This window comes from Calonectris borealis, chromosome 3 (genome assembly GCF_964195595.1).
Source record: "Calonectris borealis chromosome 3, bCalBor7.hap1.2, whole genome shotgun sequence".
NCBI lineage: Eukaryota > Metazoa > Chordata > Aves > Procellariiformes > Procellariidae > Calonectris > Calonectris borealis.
The window spans coordinates 101025771-101043765 of NC_134314.1; the positions used below are offsets into that span (position 1 = coordinate 101025771).

Below are 17995 nucleotides of genomic sequence, written 5' to 3' on the forward strand. Positions count from 1 at the left end.
TCGCTTCTCCCCCAGTCCTTTCAAGCTATTTGAAGAAATTAATTATATTTCACTTAAGGACAAGAGAAAATAAGATCCATTGTTCTCCAGTCTGTGTGCTAGGGACCACATTATCTTTAATTTCTAGTTAACGAAAACAATTAAAGTTCTCAAACAATTTAGCAGTAGAAAATCAGTTCATTAGTTCCTCTCAAAAGATGTATTTACCACTGTGTATAAAAATGAGCATTCAGTGCCACTGTCATACTAATATCAATACCAAGAGCAAAACGAACTTTCATACAAAGTACTTGTTAAATTGGTTGTAAATTTTTTTTTTTATTTTCCCCCTCTAGCGCAGTTATGCTAGGAAGGTTATGAAAGCTTCAGGAATACTACCTGTACCACCACAGAAGCCCTACTCAATCAAAAAACCCTGCATGCAGAAAGCTCCAATAATTTCATCATAACACTGCCGTGCGCAATTAGCAGCTGGCATCTTGATTTTGTCTGTCTACATCACTAATAAGCTGTGCTGTCATTTTGCAACAAAGCCACTGGTATTAAAAGTCCGCATACCAGTGGTGGATCACAGAGCAGCACCTGAGCAGCAGGAGCTTTACCCAGAGTTTGCTAACTGCATGTTGGACAAATCTTTCTCCGTGCTGAGTGACTCCTTTCTCCCAAGTTTTCTCCCCCAGTTTTTCCTCATCTCAATCTGGGTACGTTCATTGAGATCTCTTGTACCTCTAGGACAAAATTGTTCCGTGCCTAAAAGACATCATGAGGAAACCTATCTTGGAGTGCACTTGAAAGAAAGACCTCGCAAGGCGACGGGAGCTCTGGTTCAGGCAACGTTACATCCAATAAAGAAGACAAATAAGTCAGCACAGAGTTATCTGGGAGGAGTTTCACCTGCCGAACAGGAGGTCTCCGTGCTGCAGACTGAACACATCCTCAAAGACTTCTGAGACCAAAGGCAATCTTTTCAAGGTCTTCAACAAAGAGGAGTTTATGGGAAGACCGTATGTTATAATGTCTTCACAGCTTCACCTGTCCCCTGCTAAAACATTTCTCTGGGGGCACCATTCTCAAGTACTTCACTCACAGGCTGGTGCACAGCTCGACTTTTAAGAGCTGCTTGCAAGTGCTGCTGATCAAAACTCACCTGGCAGGGGCATGAATTTCCCATTTGCATACACAAACGTTCATTTCCCACTGAGCAACTGAGACACCTCCAATGGTCAATGAATGCAATAGTCCCTTCCATGGAGAAGTTACGTAAGAATGTGTTTCTCTCTGCTAATTCTGGAAGCAGCAGCACTCATTCAATTAGTTACTAATTCAATCAGTTGCTTAACTGTAAATCCAGGTCTTTCAATACAAGGTGCACTAGGCATAAGGTTTTGCTATGTCTGAGAAACAGAGGAATTAGCTGTGTAGCATCACTATACACATGATATGTGCTGTAGGGGCAGCTACTGGTCCAACAAAGTTTCAATACTATTCCAAAACCACCTACAAAGATACTCCAAAAACTTTTTATTAAAGTGGTAACTTAAGACAGCATCTCTGTTATGGAGGGTAAATCTCCTCTCCTTACTGGCTCCCAGAGAAATTTCAAGCACAAGGGTATTAAGATGCATGTTGGAAAGTCAGAGAGGAATCCTGTACAAATTCAGAAATGGGACTCAGATCCCAAATCACAGTCGAGGTTCCTGTCTGTAAGTTTCTCAACTTGTACTGGGATATAAATGGCAGAGCATTTATCCAGTGAGAGCCACTGAAGATTCTGAAAAGACATCCAGCTTTGAAATGAATATATAACACTAACAGGCATTGTAAGTGTAAAAACTAATGGTGAACATTTATGCTGTGACTAAAAGAATATTTAACTGGATCATCATAAATTCCTAAGCGGACTTGAATTTATGATCTCTTACATTTTTCCTCATCCTTTCAAAAAGGAAAAAATTCCCATTGCCGTAAATTAGCATTTTTAAAATTCTTGTCGCATCTTTAAACAAAAAATCAAATCAAATCAAACAGAACAAAAGAAGCTCACTACATGGAGAAAAAAAAAAAACACTAGAAGAAATCAGGCATGCTCATATGATTGGTAATAATCCATATTAATTGGTTCAATATATTTGACCTAATTATACAGGATATAGTGTAAAACAAGTGTAGAATTATGTTAAGTTTAAATCAGGTATTGATTCTGTTTTGCCACACCTGAAGTGTTCTTATTTGCAAAGGCATTAGCATTATACCTTTAATTAGCATCCAGTTTGGGGCTGGTTTAGTTTACTTATTCATGCAGATTTGAGATGAATGCAAAAATTACAAAACACAGTCTCCACACAGCATGGAGTTGCAAACATTGATACTAGCATGCAGGCACACATTCATTTTGGGTATAGAATTTCATTTAAGAAACCCGAAGGCTATTAAAAAAAAAAGATTTTCAAACAACAGATCGTATACAAGAAATTAACCAAATAGTCAACACAAGTATTACTTTTGAACCTGATTTGCTATCAAATCTTTTACATCCTAGAATAGATGTAATGCTGAAAATCCAAGTCAGTTACTTTTCTTTACAATGTTTATAGCCTCTGTATTTCATGGAAGTTACACAAAAGCTGAATAAACCATGTCATTAAAAGCAGCATTTTTAAGTAAATATTTATTTATAGAAATCAGTAAATCAGTAATGAAAAACTAACCTAGGTGCCTATCCACAGAATAAGAGAAATTTGTGTTGTAGTTAAAATACAGAAGATCCCCTCCCCCCGTCTCCAGACCCTTAAAAAAATTTCTAGTTTTTTTATTTTTACGAACAAGGATCTGAAACAAAAAATAGGGTGACATCACTGTATTTAAATACGGAAGAAGAATTCTTGTAATGTTCTCAGAAGAACTGCACTTCTTCCTTAGCGAAGTACACTCTATTCCTCATTGGCTTTGATTTTAACATAAATCTGAATCTTCAGAGATGAGATCAGATTTAATGCCTTACTTACATTATTCCACCACCTATAAATGCAACTTAAAAGGAGTTCAAATACTTCACCTTGGTAAGACAAAAGCTTTCTTACATCAAAGCATCTGAGGCAGTATACAGATTTGCTGCTATACCTCTCACATTCTAATTGACTAAAGATCATGCTTTAACTTTTTAATTGTTACAATATTAACCATAATCAGTCAGAAAAAGGGGACTTTATTTCAGAGGAATTATTTATTGCAGTAGTCATTCAAAAATGGATCTCAGCAGTATTGTTTTGCTATGTCTGTATTGAATAGATAATCTTGTACTGTTTCTAATGCAAGGAATAGTTTATTTTCTGGCTTTATTGACTCATTGGAGAGTAAGAAATTTTTCATTATACATTCAGTTATGCTTTAATTGCAGAGAGGCATTGTAACATACTGTTATAACTTTTCACACTAAACACAATACTTATTTTTAACTGTACTTTTATTTATTTAAGTGCAATGGACAATTACTGCACTCAGAACATCAGTCTGAGCAGTCTGAGATGTCAGCAGAGAGGTCTGGAGAGGTTCACAACACAGGAACCTCAAGAGCTCAAGTTATTTAAAAACCTTTCTCTTATCTCTTTAAAGTTTGGTATGAGGACACATTTAAATAGGCAAAAACCTCATTTCTTTGGGTCAGTTTTTAGAGCTGTTTTGATACATTAATGGAAAAGAGGGACTGACAAAATGTGTTATCTTCAGAGCAAAATTAATAGGAAAATAAATAAAGGAAAATGAAGAGTGAAGTTTGCACCAGCTTCAGCATTAACCTCTAGCTCTTTTCCCAGCACCAATGCAGAATTGGAAAAATATTGAACAACTTTTCAATCCCTTCCAAAATTTTATAGCAGAGGAATACACTTGAATAACTAAGCATCTTATTTTGAAACGGGTCTATGTAAACCAAATTCATGACAAACAAGGATTATATCACATCCAATAGAAAACAGAAACATCACTTTTTCCAGACATCTCTCTACTACTTTGAAATTTTGTCATCTGTAGTCCTTACCTATTTATTATCCATTTGCACTGGATTATTAATGACTATTGATGATAAAGGCAATGAACTATATTTACCCTTTGTCCCCTGTTGAATCAAGTATCTGTGTGGGAATTTACATGTCCCACAAATGCTGTACATACAGAAGAGGTAATAAACTTGAAGGGACACCCTGAAAACTGTAGGAATGAAAACAAACAAGCTCACATCATGTTTTGTTGGGTTTTATTCTAAAATTTCAAAACTCACCTCAAAAATTGGTCTTTTTCCAAAAGTGGATAGCCCTCCCCCCAAATATCTACAAGATAGGCATGACTCATTCCCAGTCAGAGAAAGGTTTTCTTTATGTGAATTTTTGTTCAGTCCTTCTCTAACTCTTATTAGGAGTTTGAAACACAAAGAGACTGATAAAATTTCTCACCCTATAAAAACCCAAGATAGACATTAAATCCGTGGCATTTTTATGCATAAAACCTTTCAATCTCATTTTTGAAGAGGTATCTGTCCATTTAAACATTTCTCTGTTTCTGGAACCCAAAGTATCAAACTCAAGGTAAAGTCAGAAACCAGCCTCACAGGAATGTGATGCAAGAAATTACTCAGCGTATGTTTTGAACTTTAAATGTGCTCTAACACATGTGATACACAGAGAATACAAGAAATTTTATCAATATTAATTTGACATAATCAAAAATCACTTAAACACATAACACACAGAATTGTAATTGGATTTTTCACCTCTTCAAACTGACAGCACTGCTACTTCTTAAGCTATTCAACCTCACATTTTGTTCAAGATTTCCCATAAAATGCGGTGGCAGACAGACTCATTTTATCTCTACAGTGATATTGGACTTTATAAAAAAACATGCTAACAACTTAGGATACTATTATATCCACTTTGTTTTCAAAGGAAAAATCATATCTATAGATAGATAGATACCTATAATCTCCTCTATACTTACCATTATTGTTCTTGTTGTATGGCTGGATGATTCTGGAAAACAAAAGAACCACAGCGTATTAGAGTATTGTCTTTATCCATGAAAGCCCTATTTTCTGATGCTCACCCTGAAGGCTAAGATGCTACTGTTCAGCTACAACAACAAACATATCAGAAATGCAGAGACTGGAAAGATTTCTCATTAAATGAGCAGGAGAATCATCACTGGTCCTGAAAATATACGCCACACTACAGTATGCTGTTAACTGCACTCAGTCTTTTTGCTTAATTATCCTCTTCTGCAAGAAAATATAAAAATGGAACTAATTCATAATTCATGTTTCAAGAAGTGGGTTTTTTCATTTTGCTTTTAACATATGGCATCATTTAACATGGAGGATTAGCTCTGCAGAAAAAAATACAAATAGTATGAGCATAATTCCATTACTATTCCCATTTGAAAGAGCTTTATAAAACTAGACAATTCTTTTTCTGAGAATTTTGAGATGGATTCTCAGTTTGAAACTAACAAAGTGTATTGAGAAGTGCATCCAGAAATCTTAATTATTCTCTCCTATATGATAAATCAGGTGTCAGTTAATTGAACTCACGGTTATATTTATATAAAATTGCTGAGGAATCACAACTAGGCCAATAGTTAACATAGATTTCACCCTGCTGTTTAAATTAAATTACGTTTGCTTTTTATCTTCCCCAAGGACAGAAATCTCACCCTCTGTGGCTTTAAAATGCTACAGTTGTCATATTACAGACGTGTTCTTTTTTGAAGCAGTGTAACTTCAGTAACTAAACACCCTCCTAACCAGTTAAAAAGACTATAAGAAAATTCACTGCTGATCTATAAGATGCAAGATGATGCTACTAGCAATGTCATAGACTTGCTCAAAAGTTTGAGTAAGACATCATATTGGCTAGAGTACACAGAGTTCTTAAGGAAGAGACATTTAGCAACACCAAATGCAGTTCTGGGTAAAATGTACACAATTCTGCATTAATTGAATCAGCAGAGTCTCAATTCTGCAAGTGAGAGAAATGTACAATAATTACAATGGGTTAGTTATCCTTGCCCCAGTTCCAAATTGCGATTCTTATGGGGGTCCCAACTGGCATCACTTATTCAAAGAATTCTGCTGGGATTTTGTTATTGTTAAAATAGTATTAAAGAGATTAAAAGGACATGAGAAAGAACAGCTGCACATCTTTTTCTGAAAAAAATGCTAATTACATTCTCAAACTGGTGTTTCTCTTTCATTTCTCTTGAGGGTGCTCACAAGGCATGTGCAGGACAACCAGGGGATCAGGCCCAGCCAGCATGGGTTCATGGAAGGTAGGTCCTGCTTGACCAACCTGATCTCCTTCTATGACCAGGTGACCCGCCTCGCGGATGGGGGAAAGGCTGTGGATGTGGTGTGCCTGGACTTCAGTAAAGCCTTTGACACTGTCTCCCACAGCATTCTCCTAGAGAAGCTGGCGGCTCACGGCCTAGACAGGTGCACTCTTCGCTGGGTAAAAAACTGGCTGGATGGCCCAGCCCAGAGAGCTGTGGTGAATGGAGTTAAATCCAGCTGGCAGCCGGTCACGAGCGGTGTTCCCCAGGGCTCAGTACTGGGGCCGGTCCTGTTCAATATCTTTATCAATGATCTGGATGAGGGATCGAGTGCTCCCTCAGTCAGTTTGCAGACGACACCAAGCTGGGCGGGAGTGTTGATCTGCTCGAGGGTAGGAAGGCTCTGCAGAGGGACCTGGACAGGCTGGATCGATGGGCCGAGGCCAACTGTATGAGGTTCAACAAGGCCAAGTGCCGGGTCCTGCACTTCGGCCACAACAACCCCAGGCAACGCTACAGGCTTGGGGGAGAGTGGCTGGAAAGCTGCCCAGAGGAAAAGGACCTGGGGGTGCTGATTGACAGCCGGCTGAACATGAGCCGGCAGTTGCCCAGGTGGCCAAGAAGGCCAACGGCATCCTGGCCTGTATCAGAAATAGTGTGGCCAGCAGGAGCAGGGAGGTGATCGTGCCCCTGTACTCGGCACTGGTGAGGCCGCACCTCGAATCCTGTGTTCAGTTTTGGGCCCCTCACTACAAGAAGGACATGGAGGTGCTGGAGCGTGTCCAGAGGAGGGCAATGAAGCTGGTGAAGGGCCTGGAGCACAAGCCTTATGAGGAGCGGCTGAGGGAACTGGGGTTGTTTAGCCTGGAGAAGAGGAGGCTGAGGGGAGACCTCATTGCGCTCTACAACTACCTGAAAGGAGGTTGTAGCGAGGTGGGTGTTGGTCTCTTCTCCCAAGTAACTAGCGATAGGACGAGAGGAAATGGCCTCAAGTTGCGCCAAGGGAGGTTTAGATTGGACATTAGGAGAAATTTCTTTACTGAAAGAGTGGTCAGGCCTTGGAACAGACTGCCCAGGGAAGTGGTTGAGTCACCATCCCTGGAAGTATTTAAAAGATGTGTAGATGAGGCACTTAGGGACATGGTTTAGTGGGTATGGTGGTGTTGGGTTGACGGTTGGACTCGATGATCTTAGAGGTCTTTTCCAACCTTAATGATTCTATGATTCTATGATTTTGAGGAGTCATCCTAACCAGTCTGAAGGTATAGTTCAATCACTGATAGAAACAAAGACAAGCCATTGTAAACTTCTCAAAATATTTAGAAACTTCAATCCAATATTCAGCAGTAATTCCTGTATCTAGTTTATATTTACATTTGTACAAGTCTTCATCCTTAATCAAATCTAATTTAAAAAAAAAAATACCAATACAGGTATCAATAACTTCCCATTGATAAAGGTTCTGTAATGTCAAAACCTACCTAAAGCCACTGATATATCAGTTGCCCCCTTTTCCTCTCTTTTTTCACACAAAAATTATCATATATAAAAATACATTTAGGCCACCAGTCCTCCAGACAAATTTTAAACTGGTAGTATAAAAATTAAATACTGTGACAGTCGACTGTTTCCGGATACCTGAATACATTTGGCACTGTTATAAAGAAAGAGAAGACCACAGTAGAGTGAAGAACTCTATAATCTGTTCAATTTTTATCTTCATGGTAAAGTTATTTTTGTTATTACAAGTTTATTTATTGTGTTGACATCCCAGTGAAATAACATTTCAGACCTGAATGTTCCTGAGAAAACCCAGAGACTGCATTCATGGAGGTATAACCACTGAATAACTCGAGACAAGGACTCAATCCATTTATAACCCCAACTACCCAGAAAAAAAAAACCCAACCTATCTCCAAGAGCACAACTGCATTTCCTGAGGAATCCTCAACTTAAGCAGAATTATCAGGTTAAACAAAAAGGATGGGGCTTCTTCTCTCTTGAAATATAGAGAAGATACATTACACAGCATTTCCAGTCACCCCCAGAAAGATCAAAGTGAACAAACAAAAATCCATACTTTTTATACTCAGATACTACAGTAAAAAAAAAATCTTCACTCTTACTCAGAGGTGCTATGCTTTTGGCATAGCTTTATATGCCAAATCTATAAAAACTATGCTTAGCCATGATTGTCCCAAAATACTCAGTTACCCTCTCAGTTCCACAGACAACTGAGTGAAAGAGATAATATCTCCCTAAAGGGAACTGAGGAACAGACAAATGTACCTGGAGGCTGTTAAACAGCATATTTTTGAAGAATACTTTAAAGACACTTTTAATGCAATGCCAACAGCTGTTAACTCCAAGATATTACCATATTGATAACCTATTAATAAAACTGAGCAAAGAAGAGAAGAAAGATCTGTCATATTTGTAGAGTAATATCCCTGTGTTATACAATAAAAACATTCTCTGTCTTTTGCATATCTTTTTTTTAGCTTTTATTGCTGTAGATACTGAAATATCATTTAAGTTGCCAAACATCTTTTAGAAAGACCAGAGTATATCCTGTTTAATAAGCAGACATTGTCAAAAGATTCTAGGGCCTGGCAGAGACTACTAATTAAGGTACCATTGTTACACAATTTAAACTCTTACATACTCTGATACCCAAATATTCAGATTTTAGAACGGAGGAGACACTGATTTCTTCCAGAAAATAATTATACCCTGATTTGGCAGGATTCTGACAAACATTTATGCATGAACACACACCAGCCAATTCTGTGGAGAACTTTGCTTTCAATTAAAGCAACTAAGGAAGAAAGCCTTTGCTTCCAATTAAAAAGGCAGTCATGCAGCATTCAAAAAGGCGTGTTTTAGAAAAGGTCTGCACACCCATGCAACCTCCAACGCAGCTGGGGGGCAACAGAGCTTATTTAAAAACCACAAATGTCTTGGTGTTCACCAGAACAGAAAACAAAACTTTGGATTTTCAGTTTTATTTGCCGAGTTTTAGAATGCCTTTGGGAATTTAAATAATCAGGCTCGAATTTCAGTGAAACTGGCACCAGTGGACACTTGGTTTATAAATGAGTTCTTATAGCAAATGATTTTGTGCACGGCAATGATCTGTACTTGCACTTCTTCAGTAGAAAGGAAAGTCCAGGACAGAGAATGATTCTCCCCTTATGGCCGATGAAGTGCTAGTGAAGTGGATTACTCCACTTTAAACAGAAATGATTAGACAACATCACTAACAAGGGCTTTTGGTGCTCTGATGCAAGTAAATTACGGTAAATGCAACTTCAGTACTGACAAGATATTTAGAAGTGTATTATTGTGGAGAAAGTAATGCACCGACAGCAGAAACTAAGACGCTCGTATGCTCTTTCTACAACATATTTATTTGAACTCAAATAGAAAAGAGTAAATTGTAAAAAGAAATTTCCTCACATTATAAGTTACTTTACCAACTATGTTGACCAATCAAGTGTTTCTCGCTGTTTACGGGCACTAGGAGACCATAAAATTTCCCACTGTAAAGCCGTTTAAGGCTAAATCAGAGAAAGTCCACTGCTAAGGGATGGTGCCAGCTACAGAACTATTTCAAGTTTATATATTATTCCCCAGCAACATTTTTTTTTTTCCCCTAAAGGGTTCTTCAAGCCAGGACAGAAACCACATCCTTAATAACACGCCAGTCCTTTTCCAGATGTTCATGTGTTATGTTTATATGTGCTACTCTTTAGTTCTGCTGATAGGAAACTTAGTTATCTGATAGTCACCTTTCTCTTTTATATTAACACGGTCATCAGCAATACTAGTGGGTGAAAGATGCCCTTTTCTAAACTTTCCAGAATAAATACTCTTCAAGATAATGTCATTTAGACATGTGGAAAATAAAGGCAGACACGCAATAGCAGCAGTGTTTAATCCTAGTAACACTCGCAGTTTATCGTGGTGCATGAGACTATAAAGAACCTTATCACCCAGGATGGACCATCTTATGAAATAAGCTGAGAAAGGAAGAGTGTTTCATTATTTCTTCTCAAGTCAGGTTATGAATGTTTTAAGTAACCAAAATAATTGTTTTATTCCTACCAGTTTGTGGCAGTGGAACAAGAGACATTAAGTGTTACTTCAAAAGCATTATTAGAAAAATATATATCTTGTAATCATACTAAGAATTAGTTTACTTTATTTGAAGGAGACCCTTAGTCTCCCAAGATTGGAATTTGAAACACTAGAGAAACAATACATAGACCACAAAAGCAAAAAAGCACAAAACCGTACAAAATGATCACAAAGCATTTTCCCCAGACACAGGAACTTTCCAGTTACACTGCCTAAGTACTTTCTGAAGGTGCCTTCCATATTGCATTATGTAATAAAATGGTTAAGAACTATTGCTCTGTAATCACAGCTTACAAAAAATAATCAACCTACTTGACAGTAATCATACACAGAAGCACTTTAAGTATGAACTCCAGATCTCGAATCCAGAACATGTAATTCATGAGGTAATACGCCACTAATCCTGTTATCCAACAGACAGGATTCTCTTTCTGCAACTTTAATTCTTTAAAATAATACTAGGGGAAAGTAGTGGTTCCAGGAATTAGGTTCTGGTTATCTGCATTGGGTTCTGAATGCCAACTTGATTATAGTGTTGTTCTTATTGTTTACTGTTTTAAGAGCTGATTTATTCTGCCAATTAGAAAAGCCAGTGTTACTGCAATTTCATGCCTACAGATTACCTGTATATAAAAAAAGAAACACTGATTCAGCAGCAAAAATGGGGCAGTTCACCTTGAAGTGCCCTTTCCTCCACCTGCAATCCCACAGAGCTTGCTTTCTTACCCCTGCTGTTATTAGAGTTATCAGAAGCACGTGTTACACTCGTGAATACAGAGACACAATGCTATAATCTTTTCATAAGTATTCGTTTCCTTAGTACCACAAAATGTAAGTGATGTCTGGCACACTCAAAGTGGTGCATCAAAGCACGAATGCAATTCTAGTTTTGTGCTTTTTGTGAATCAAATTTAGGCAAAGAAGCTTCACAAATCCAAAGGTACGTTTTTGAACGAAGGGAAGCAAAAAAAATAAAAAATCTGCTATTAAATTTCTAGTGTACTTCCACCCTTGGAAATAACTCACGTTTCACAAGACATAGTAAGCCTGAGAAATACAGTAGAATGGAAATTGTGTTTTGACTTTGGCAAAACAAAAGCCATCACTGTCTATATTTAAAAAACCCACAACACAGTGCTATGCTATGCTAACGCTTCAGAACAGTTCTTTCTCAGAGGAAATTCAAGGAAACATGGGTTTGCAGAAATGGTTTTGCTCCTCTCAAGTCCTCCTGTGACCAAACTCATCACAGAGAAGACACACTGCTTACCTTGACCCACTGAAAAAATACTCTGCACTTTGAGCAGTCTTCGGACACAGAATGGAAGACGGTTCTTTTATTTATAATCAAAGAACCTCGAATACTTGGGAGATAATTGTAATGTGAATTCAATGTAGGCAAATGATGACCGCACATTTATCACTGCAAGACAATAAATCATTTTCTCAATGTTAAGAAATTTGGGGGGGGGGAGATATTTCTCTTCTATTTTTCAGACAAAAATATTTTCCTCCTAGTTGATTATTTTTTGTGTTAAGTCACAATGTCATTTGCATCACTGGCATTGGAGGAATGAAGACCAAAGCGGGGAGAGAGGAATCATCAACTCATTGTAAACTAACTGAAGGAAAAACATTGTTTTATAATACAACAATTTAAATAGAAAAAAAAAAAAGGCTTGAGACGTGCAAACATGAGATGTAGTAGCTTAGTTCTACAAATGATTGACAATGTCAGCAGTAACACCCTGGGATAATTAAGGCCCGCGTCATTTTCCAGGTACATAATTTGGGGTCTGGAAGTTGTCACTAGTTCATCATCTCCAGTATCATCATTTGTACCTCTGCAAAAACAAGTGAATATACTCACCACAGAAATGCAAGCTTTAGTTCATTTTAGTTTTCTACTAAATATTTAAAATGATTGCTTCCAACTGGACAGTGAAAATAAACAGAAATTGGCTCCTCTTGCGCAAGTTGCAAAAATCAAAGGTAGAAAGGTTGTTAGGTTAATCTCCTGAGGTTCAGAGATGGCTTTAATGACTTTGTGTAGAACTATGCATGACAAGGCTCTTACCATAAAGCATTTTGTACCATGACATAAATAAATGCTCTGAGTAATATATGTTGGGAAATAACTAAGAGCCATAAACACCCTTTTCATAGTTCTCTGCTTCTCCAGTAAATGACAGTACCACAACATCAATTTTTCCAGAGGGATCTACTTTCCATGCTCACATTTCCATCAATATCAGTGCACACATTTCAGTAAGAGATCTGTAGCCAATTATTTCAAAACATTTGCTGGTTATACCAAGGACCAAAGCTAGAATGCACATGCCCAAAGCAAATTTCAGAGGAAAAACTGGCCGTGGAAAACTGGCTGTGGAACAATATATAACTTCTGCTTCTCACTTTTGGGAAAAATGGGTATACACAATTCAGCATTAATCCCACTTTGTGTTTCAGCATGGAAGAAATGGCAAAAGTGGATTGGAAATCATTGGTATGTAAAATGAGGTTTATAACAATTTAGGTAGGTTTATAGTTTATCAGTAAGTAAGAGAAAATTTCAGGTTTTATTTTTTAAAGTAATGGATCATGAGATGTTTTTTGCTGCTAGCCTGCCACCGCATTAGAACATCTCCATCTCCACAAAAAAATAGTATAATAACGATCAGACACCTTTGAGAAAAAACAACTCCCTCTGCTGAAAAATTCCATCCTGCAGTGAAAACTCCTCCCTTCTAATATACTTTCACACAGGGTTATGTGAAGTTAATTATGATGAAGCACATATTAGAATTGTTTTCTCTGTTTCAAGAAAATTTGGGGCAGGAAAGACTCCCGTTTCCCTGCTTGTCAGTTAGGCTGCTTATATTTTTATGTGTTTGTCAAAGGAGAGTCTCAAATTCCCCACAGAAAAATAGGAGTGAAATATAAGCCTTTCTTCCTTGCTTATCTCCTCAATAGCCAGTACTATTAGTCATAGGCAGAGAGAGAAGGATTGACCAAAATAGCATCTAAGAGAGAAGGTACAGGGTTTTTTGAGGTCTGTCTCCCTTTGCCGATTACTCATGTCACTTTCTCATCTTGCTGTGCCAGAGATGTGCGGGTTCCTAGGAAAACGGACCCCAAAATTGCCGTCTCATTCTCAGATACAGCTGCATACTTCAGTATATTCAGGAACAGAAATTTTACTGTTGAAAGAATCCTCTTGAAGGCATCAGGATATCTCAGCCTGAAATACAGCATTAAAGGTCTGGGAAGGGGAAGAGAGAAGGAGGATCGGGGCTGTTGGTTAAAGTCTCCTCAGCTATGAACAACCGGTTCTCTTATTTCTGCCCACGAGTCATGAAAACGGTATCAACAGGCACAGACTGATTTCTGTACCTCATTAGTGACGTTAGTATCTTGGGCATCCTGTGGGTATTCTCGTTCTGATGCATGTAAAAGTAAGGAAAAGCCTGCCAGTTGACAGAGATTATACTTACGTAAAATAACTTTACCTGATCTTTCCAAATATTATATGGAAAATTATCATTACTCACCCCACCAAAACAATAGCCTGATGTGAAACTTGACTACTGTTGCTCACAATTAAGCAGCTTGTGGGTGAAAGTAATTGCTCGGAATAATTTCAGAGATTTAAAGATCAGATTCAAGATATCTACAAAACACTTTACAGTCACACCTAAATCTTCCCATCATCAACTCCAGTCATAAAACTGGGTACACATAACATTCTGCAATGTCGTGATTTTCTGAAGACAGAGTTTTCCCATTTGAAAGAGACTGTCTTCGCAGCAGAGAACCATTTAAATATCTTGTGTTGACTTTTAAGCAGCAATGGAAATTCTGCATCTCAGAATAGTTAAAAGCACCAGCATGCATATTACACGAAAACTCCCCAAAGTACTGTCATTTTTTTCCAGAATGGAAAAAAGCTTTCTGGCATTTTTCATTCCATCCTACAGAATGCGAGATTTGCTGCTGTTTGAAAATAAAAGGAAAAACACTTTCCTAAGATGATCCAGAAAAAGTCTTTCTCCTATAAGAAAGGACACAAACAACTACAAGATTCTTCTCTCTAGCTAGTTACAATATACAACACTTAAGCAGTGCAGTTTTATTTAGGTCTATGCCTCATACATGGGTTCATGCATGCAACTACATCTCTCAGCCACCCGTGACTGACGCTCAGATCACTTAATAGCAATATATCAGGGAATAAACCCCACCATTTATGAAGAGAGAAATGTGCTCCCTCATCATTCTCGATAAAGACTGAGCAATGGTAGTCAGAAATTACAGACTCCCTCATTCCTATCAGTTGCATAAGACTCTTGCTGGAGGTGCATTTGTGGAAAAATGAAAGGGAAACTTGCGCTGCATTGGCCAAAATCAAGACTCAAGCCAACACAAGACTTCCCTAAAAAATGCTAATCATGTTCTTATTTATTACCCTTAAAAGCATTAAACCAAATACTAATGATGTTTCTCATCATCTCCCCCAACTCCCTCATACAGGCATAAAGAAGTGCCATTTCCATATTACATTGCTTTATTTCTGAGCCAATAATTATTATTTTGTTAATAACAAATTCTGTCAAAATATGACACTCAACTCATCTAATACTGACTTTAAATATGCCAATCTAAATATATATTTACACAAGCCTAAATGACATTTACTTGAATGCTGTAAATTATTGTATATCTTAAGTAAACATATTTATATGGTTTCTTTACAACAAATTTCTAATACAGTTGAAAAAAATCAAACCTGACCATGCAGACATTTCTATGTCAGTAACATTAAGATCATGAAAATAGCACGAGATAAGACTTAATATAAGCCAAACAGCAAGAGATAAGACTTAATAGAAGCCCACTGTGCTCATTTGTGTTTGCTCATTTCATCAAAGCATGCACTGAAAGACAGAACATATCATCATCTCCATAGCTGGCTTTCTGGGTACTGTTAATTGATACAATGCAATAAACCCAGCAACAATCAATAGTATTTTGGAACCAAAAAAGCTTTTTAGTGTATTTATGGTAACACAAAATCTCTGGAGGTTGGCAAAACCTTTCATTGCACAGACAGTACACCGTTGTTGGTGCAATCACACAGAAACCACCGTTTCCCAAGTTGATCTGGTCACTGAGTTTTTGCTGTGTACTGAAGAAGCTGGATACATTACAGCCCTAAAAACCTATCTGATATTTACCAATAACCAGAGAAGGTTAAATGGCAAATATTAAAAGTAATTGTTTTTAAGTCAAAAGGAACAGAGGACCTGTGCTGTTGAGAATCATTTCCACTGGTTTGATCGTTTTGGAGAGTTTGGTTTTCCTTTGCATTTTATTTACACTTTGCAGGCTTTTAATTAAAGAGAGGGGCTAGGATAAGAACCAAAATAGCCGTTTTTAAATATTAAAATAGCCATTTTTACACTAACAAAATACAGATTTTAGTTGTTTAGGATATATGCTTTCTAGTAACTTACTTTTTCACAGAAAATAGATAAGCAGAAATAATTATCTCCTAAAGCAATGACTTACAGTTCTCAATACTAATTTTTCAAATTAGCTGTTATTTTATGCAAATTGCCTTAACACAGTCAGCTGTTTGATACAAAGTAATCAGTGTGGCTAATGACTGGTTTTATAAACTCTGTACTTTGAAGAGAAAATCCGTACTAAGTAGAACAAAAATTGTAAAGACTTCCAAGCATGCCTCCTTATAGGGACATCATCATCATAATATTTACCTTGAACTTACCGCTACAGCCTTCTCTGCAGTAGAAACATAACATCATCTTTATTTCCCGGTGAAAGTCATTCACCACTCAAAGCTCACATGGAGAGTCCAGTCTAATGGCCAGCACTGGGGCGGGGGGGAAAGCAGCCTTCGTTCGCAACCCCATGCAGTAACTACCAGACCATCCCTGAAGAACTTCACACTCAAAGATCGCAGTGGAAATTCAGCATTTATGGCTATGCCGATTAATGGCATCATCTTTTCTTCCAAGTCAGAGTCACATGGTTGCCATCTTGGTCCACTGAATAGCTTCTGTTGCCACACATGTTACTTGCTTACTGCGCAATGGCTGTTTGCATGCTGAGCAAAGTGATCCTCTCTTCTGTGTATACTAAATACCCACTTTTTGTCAAAGTATGTAGTGATTTCTATCTAGGTATTATTAAAAGTAGAGTAGCTATTTTCACTTCAAGATACAAATAGCGTTGGCAATGACAGAAAAGCATGATCATTATGGGAAGATGATGGATAATGGACCAAGTTTTTCTTCCTGTATTTGGAATACTATTTCTATTAGCTTCTCTAAAAAAAGAGTCCCTCTTATTTCTACCTCGACCTATTCTGTGAAGCATGAAAACAGTCAGTCACCTCTTTTGTGCAGATCGTCTCCTGAACAGTCTACTTCAGAGCCTAACTCCTTTCAGATTTCTAATCTCAACCGCCTTATTCAATTACAAAACAAATAAGCAGAAGTTACATCTCACAAAAAGAGAGTTCAGGAAACGCATGCATTTCTTTTCAGCACAAACAAATTATATCCTGCTGGATTCCTCCTCTTACTTGGACATGAGGTAACACTGTTCACAGTTCCAGTTGAAAATCTTTCTTTTTGGTAATAATTTAAAAAAAAAAAAATCAGTAACACACAGTCACTTTTCAGAATAAAAAAATAAAGATTATTTGAGACAAGTTAGCCTTACCCACAAATTTCCATCATTTTTTTGCACAGCCTCATATCTGATCACCATTTGCACCATACTGTAATGAAGTGGCTGGATACACCAGGCTTAAAGATCCCCTCTGGCGCTGCACAGCGTACAGGAAAAGCCTCTCCTGTGCCTCTGACGCCTCTTTTCCTTCCTCCTCTGCAAGTGGTATAATGCAGGGACAGTCTCTTTCTACAGAACTCCTACCCTCCGTCAGTCCTTATTGCCAGGACTACTTCATTCTTATTTTAACTGACTCTGTAACACAACCTTGGGACGCAAGACACCAAAAGCTATCTTCTCTCTATTACCAATCACACTGTTGAGAATCCAGATTAAGCTGTGTTTAGAATTCACATACTAGCAAAGAGATTGGTTGTAAACTAGCAGCCCCAGTATTTAACAATTTAGCTATATATCAAGTAATTTAGCACAGAGTAATTCAAAAGGTCTTGCATATCTCTGCAAAATATTTCTTCAAATAAAAATGCAATGCCGTAAACCAGAATAAAGCATTAGTTGCATCTCTCCCTTCACCAAATTTGTTTTATTCCTTTCTTGTCCTTTTATATAGAGATGAAGGATTAGTAAGAAAAATGGTAAAAATAGTTTGTTTAAAAGATGGCATTAATATACTCATGTTCAATTAATAAGCACCACCATTCATTGCATTAAGAATCAATGCTATAAATACGCTTACATTTCTGTTGGTCTGTACCCCCTCATTTAATGTCATTTCTTAAAGCCGTATTCTCTACAGAAAGGTCACGAAACTTTGTTATTT

The 17995-nt window shown here is 37.5% G+C and overlaps 1 protein-coding gene across 2 annotated transcripts in view; it reads right to left on the bottom strand.

The window, feature by feature from the left end:
* MTA3 (metastasis associated 1 family member 3) overlaps positions 1–17995 on the bottom strand; it is a 148326-nt gene that overhangs the window by 25964 nt on the left and 104367 nt on the right. For both annotated transcript variants that reach the window (XM_075146936.1, XM_075146937.1), the window contains exon 17: positions 4993–5024. In XM_075146936.1, the coding sequence (XP_075003037.1) occupies positions 4993–5024 (32 nt within the window). The remainder of the gene's footprint in view (positions 1–4992; positions 5025–17995) is intronic.